At 49.1% G+C, this 5,878-nt stretch overlaps 1 protein-coding gene across 3 annotated transcripts in view; it reads left to right on the forward strand.

The window, feature by feature from the left end:
• The first annotated feature begins 5,302 nt into the window (after positions 1-5,302).
• ZFR (zinc finger RNA binding protein) overlaps positions 5,303-5,878 on the forward strand; it is an 81,474-nt gene continuing 80,898 nt past the window's right edge. For all 3 annotated transcript variants that reach the window (XM_040630513.1, XM_040630514.1, XM_040630515.1), the window contains exons 1-2: positions 5,303-5,438; positions 5,737-5,836. In XM_040630513.1, coding sequence (XP_040486447.1) covers positions 5,402-5,438; positions 5,737-5,836 — 137 coding nt within the window. In that variant the 5' untranslated portion in view covers positions 5,303-5,401. The remainder of the gene's footprint in view (positions 5,439-5,736; positions 5,837-5,878) is intronic.

Below are 5,878 nucleotides of genomic sequence, written 5' to 3' on the forward strand. Positions count from 1 at the left end.
ATAACTGGGTGACAGAGATCAGAGACTATCTGTGCCGAGAAATCCTTTACTCCCAGAGACATTGCTAATATCTATTCAGTCTTTGTGGTAACCAAAAGGATTGCACTGAGCACATGCTATGTGCCAAGCAATGTTGTAAGAACTTTACAGTCATTTAGGGGTGCCTGGGTGGCACAGTGGTTGAGCGTCTGCCTTCGGCTCAGGGCGTGATCCCGGTGCTCTGGGATCGAGCCCCACATCAGGCTTCCCCACTAGGAGCCTGCTTCTTCCTCTCCCACTCCCCCTGCTTGTGTTCCCTCTCTCGCTGGCTGTCTCTCTCTGTCAAATAAATAAAATCTTTAAAAAAAAAAAAAAGAGAACTTTACATTCATTTAATGTCCATAGCAACCATATGAACTAGGTGTTATTAGTTCCTGAAGAAACTGAGTCTCAGAGAGGTTATATAATTTGTCCTTGGTCTACACAACTAGTACGTGGTGCAGGTAGGATTTGAATCCACAAAACCTACCCTTAGAAGAAACCACCATATCACAAACTCTCTTATAGAGATGAAATACATCTTTGTGCTAAACCCCCATTTGCACCAGTAGGTGTCACTGTATTTATCAAGGATGCATTTTATCTCTGTGGATCACCCCAGTGCCTGACCTTGGACCATGGTTCTCCGTCTGCTCCCTAATTCTTTCAAAGTCCCTCATGTCTCCATCCATTTATCCACCATCCACCATCCATTGGCCAAAAACTCAAGAAAGAACTTCAACTGGGTTCTGAAGAATATCCTTACTACAGCACATCTCCTAGACCACACAGTTCTTCCTCTGAGGGAAGGGAGGAGAGTAGAGGGGAAGGGAGAGAAGGAGAAAGGGGAAAGGGGAAGGGAGGGGATGGAAGAATTTAAAGGGGAAGGCTTCCTGGTCTTTCACTGTCACACCCACCACCTGGAGTACATCCTTCAGTTAAGGTTTTCTTGATTAAAGTCAGAACTTTCCCAGGGCACCTGGGTGGCTCAGTTGGTTAAGTGTCTGCCTTCGGCTCAGGTCACGGGCCCCACTTTGGGCTCCCTGCTCAGTGGGGAGCCTGCTTATGCCGCTCCCCCTGCTTTTGTGCTCTCTCTCTCCCTCTCTGTCAAATAAATAGATAAAATCTTTTAAAAAATAAAATAAAAATAAAACCAGAACTCTCCCTTTGAATTGTGAACATTGTCCTACCCATTTGGCCCTTAAAAGCCAGTCTGACAGCTAGGTCAGCTCCCTAGCCTGATTCTGCTGTCCCCTCCCAGCACCACCTGTCTATGTTGGTAAGGTCCCAGAATGCCTGGAGACTCAGCCTGTCCGAGTCATGACCAGAGCTAGAGCCTCATTTCCTGTTCTTTCTTTATTAGCCCCAAATGCAATGACTGTATTATCCTGGGAGACCATCACAGGTTCCAAGTGAATTTCCTGGCCTTCTTGCTCTCTCCCTGGGTTCTCAGGGAAACAATAATGCAGCAGCCGTTTGCCCCTCGCCTCCCCTTGCATGCCTCCCTACGATCCTCTGTGCCCCCTTCCCTACCCCGTCCCACCCATTCTGCGCCATCGTGGACTTGACCTTCCCCTTCCCCTACCAAAAAAAAACCAAACAAACAACCCAATCCCATCCTTTGGCTTCTTCTCTGGTTGTGACAGGAACGGGTGATGGGTAGACTAACCAGCCAACGCTCCAAGTACTTGCAATGAACCCCACATTGACCTAAGACCTTTACCTCTAGGAAGTTGTTAAAGCCCTACCAACAATTCCCTGTTGCAGACAACACATTATCATCTCTATTCACTGAGGAGAAAAATGAAGCACAGAGAGGTTGTGCCTGAGGTCACAGAGCAGTTAGTGAGAGCTGAGATTTGAAGCCATATGGGTCCAGTTTCAGAGACCAAGCCCTCATTCCCCATGCCATACTCTCTTGGTATATAGAGTAGCTCATATGTTATCCTTTCTGGCTGACAGGTTTGTATTTTAACAAGGCCTTTCAGGATACCAGGTCTCGACACAAAGGTGTGACTAAAGGTGACTAGATATATTTGGGGTGAGTTTAGGGACCCCCCTTCTCAGGCTAGCTCCACCTTGTGGTTAATGGGTCTGCCAATTAATGTTTTCTAATTTGCCCTCAGATGCTAACTGAAGTTCTTAATGATGACCCTGAGGCATTACAGGTCCCTGAAACTGCCCCTGAATCACCGAAGATTAAGCTGTGCACTGCCTGGTTCATTTATTCAATAAGTACTTACTGGGTGCCTATCACCAGGCACCCGATATTGGCACCCTGCCTTCATCAAGCTGTAGTCTGATGGCAGAAATAATGTTAATCAAACAATCACTCAGTAAGTGTGAGATTGCAGCTGTCACAAAGGTAACTTAAGGAGGGATGCCTGGAGCTCTGAGAGCATAATAAGGGTCTGACAGATCAAGAGGTCAGGGAAGGCTGAGAAGGAATTGACTGAGTGGAGATCTTGAAGCATGAGGGTTAGCCAGGTGAAGAGAGGAAGGAAGAACATTCTAGTCTGGCAGAACATGCAAAGCCTTGTGGTGGGAGGGAGCATGGTAAATAAGAGGTCAAGGTAACTGGAATGAAGAGAAGAAGGAGGAAGATGCTGGAAAAGACTCGTAAGCCTGACTGCACAGGACTCTGAAAGCCCTGTGAAAGTTTTGCTTTGTCCCAAGAGTGAGGGGAAGCATAGACAGGTTTGATCAGATTTGCATTTTGAACCCATCATTCTAGCTGATATGTGGAGAATGACTGCTAAGTCGTAATTTTTTGTATCCCAATGCCAACCATTTCTGCACATGAAGGATGACGGATGTTGTAATTAGCTTCCTCCAGTCAAGTCTCCCACCCGTTTTTGGTCTCGAGGACTACATATTGCCATGTTGGCTAGACTGGGTACACTCTGGGACATAAAGCCTCCTAGGGCAGAGCCACTTCCTTTTTGGTTTTAGGTGAGTGACTTGCACAGCGCATTCCCTTACTGGAAGGTAGATTTTGAAAGGATTCACAATCATCCCACCTAGTTCTTTTTACATAAATACCCTGTGCTTGGCGTTGTTTTATAGAAATGCTACCTCATTTAACCCCCACCACAGTCCCATGAGGGAGATGTTATTATTTTTCCTGTCATACAGGTTGAGAAAGATTAAATAATGTGTTCAGGCCATTCTGCTACTAAATACCCAGGAAAAGGAACCAAGGCTTCTTGATTCCAAGCCCATCCCAAAACTCCTTCCTTAAGTAAACCCTTGCCTAGGGTAAGGTGAGCCCTTCCTACAGATTCCCTCTTTGAAGAGTGCCCTGTTGTGAACAATTTTCACTACTGCCACACCTACTCTGAACTCTAGGAACAGTTACCAAAGAGAAGAGGCACGCCTTCCTCTTTCTAGTTACCTGCTTGCTCATTGGGCTGTGCCAGCAGCCCTCTTCCATCCTCTAAAGGCCTGCCAAGCAGCCAAGCATAAAACTGGCCTAAAAATAATCTTCTTAGGCAGGTGATTAATACCTGTCTTTTCTCTTCCAATTTTATTCAAGTAGCCTAGTAACTGATAGTACAAGTTTATCAAAGCAGTTACAGTCAGTGCCTTCAAAGCTTTATTGCTTCATGAAGTTCAAGGCAAATTACCTTTAAAATGCAGTTCTAGTATCCTATGGGTAGAAGATACTTTTTCCAACAACACACTTGGACTGCAAATAACTTTTGCCTGGAGAAACATCAGTATTGTCAAAAACAATGACATTGATTTTTTTCTCCCCCCAAAGTTCTACATTTTCTCTTTTTTGAAATGAGTAAGAGGATAAATCAGACAGGTTCTTAGAACTGGTACCTTTGTAGGAGGTGTGGGGGAGCCAGGTTGGCACAAATAAGAATTGAGGTATTGTTTCTGCTGTGGCATGAGAAGGTGGGATAGAGCCCTAAACTTCATGAGAGAGTTCTGATTCACCCTTTGCATTTCTTTTTAATGCTCGTGTTAAACATTGAGGAGGGGCACCTGGCTGGTTCAGTTTGGGGAGCATGTAACTCTTGATCTCGGGGTCGTGAGTTCTAGCCCCACAGCGGATGTAGGGATCACTTAAATAAACATTTTTTAAAAATGGTTAATTATTTAAAAAAAAATAAGTAAATAAATAAACATTGAGGAGAGGCCCGTAGCAGAGGGTCTGGGGCATGGGCACGGAGAAGATGAGGAAGAGGTGAAGTGGAGCACTTATGCATTGATGGGAGGCAGGAAGGAGGTAAGGTGGAAAAGGAAAGAGAGTGGTTGGAAATGAACTGGGAAAGTAAAGAGAAAACAGTGAGAAAGCAGAGGGAAGAAAGAAATGTTTGCATGAGGGAGAATATTCTTCTGTCCTTACCATGAAAGATCTGGCATCCTTACCAGGGACCTTTCTGAAGATCTGTCTCCTTATCACTCCACTCCAGCAAGACTAACATCCTTGCTGCTCTTGAGCACTCTGGCTTTAGGACCCTCCAGTTGCTGTCCTTCCTCCAGGTATCTAGAGGTATCTCCAGCCTCTTCCCTCACTTCCTTCAAGGCTCTGCTCTGGTGATTGCTCTATCCACACCCTGCATAAAACAGCACCTCCCTCCTATCTTTGCCTGGCTTTATTCCTAAAGCTGCAATCACCATCCGTTATACTATTTGGTCTTGTCTGACACCCTCCTCCTTCCTTCCCAGAAGGTAAATTCCATGTGTGCAAGGGACTTCATTTTCTTCGTTGGTACATCTCCAGGACCTAGCCTGACACTTCGTGGGGTGCTCGACGCACGCTGAAGGACTCAAGGAGTGGGTGCAGGTGGCGGAGAGGGCGTTCGGGAGGGGTGTTGGGGGTGTGCTTCCAGCCCAACAGACTAGCATTCTTTTTCTCACCTCCCCCATATTTCCCTCCCCAGTTTTGAGGCTAGGAACAAGCAGCAGGAATGAGGCAAATAAGAAAAAATCCAAATTAGTCCAGCTCAAATTCTAATGAAAAGAGCACAAGCAAGGCCTGAAAGGTAGAGAACACTGCACACGCAAAAGTGAAAGAGTGAAAAGTAATAAGGGAAGGCTAACAGACGTCACTCTGCTCATTCTCCCTGATCCCCCCACTGCAGGGCGAGGCGCTCCTCGCACTCTCTATTGCCCATGTTGCGGCTCCCTATCACCATGCCAGGCCCGCCTTCGCCCGCCGGCTTCCCCAGGGCCCGCCTCGCCTGAGGCCCGGCACGCGCCTGCTAGAGCCGCGAAGGCGGTCGGGACTACAGCTCCCATGGTGCCGAGCGCGGGGGGCGCCTGCGCAGTGCGGCGGGAGGCGGCGGTCTGTTCTCCGCTGAGGAGGAGCGGGGCAGAGGAGGGAGGCAGTGGGTGAGAGTTCAGAGTTCAGCAGCAGCAGCCCGAGCCCATGATTCCCATATGCCCTGTAGTTTCTTTCACCTATGGTGAGTATAATGTACCCCGCCGAGGTCCCTGCCCGGCCCCTTCCCCGACCCGGGGCTGCGGGGAGGCGCGGGGGTTGGGGCTGGCTCCGGGGAGGAGGCGGCGGCCGCCACCGGGGCGTGCGAGTGAGTGAGGGAGTGCGAGGCGGGAGGGGGAGGCGGCGCGGCCGCGGCCCCAGCCACGGCCCGGCGAGGGCGGCTTCTCACAGCGCCTCTCTCTCTCCCTTTCCCTCCCTCGGCATCTCTGCCCCACCGCACCTCTCCTCCCGCCATGGGACCCGACTCTCCGTGCCCGCCGCAGTGCCCAGCCGGCTGGGGGAAGATGCCAAAATGGCGACCGGCAACTACTTTGGATTCACCCACAGCGGGGCGGCGGCGGCGGCGGCTGCGGCCCAGTATAGGTAACGGCTCCCCGCCCTCTCCCTTCTTTCCCCCTGCTCGCT

This window comes from Ursus maritimus, unplaced genomic scaffold, assembly GCF_017311325.1.
Source record: "Ursus maritimus isolate PB19 unplaced genomic scaffold, ASM1731132v1 scaffold_15, whole genome shotgun sequence".
Classification (NCBI taxonomy): Eukaryota; Metazoa; Chordata; class Mammalia; order Carnivora; family Ursidae; genus Ursus; species Ursus maritimus.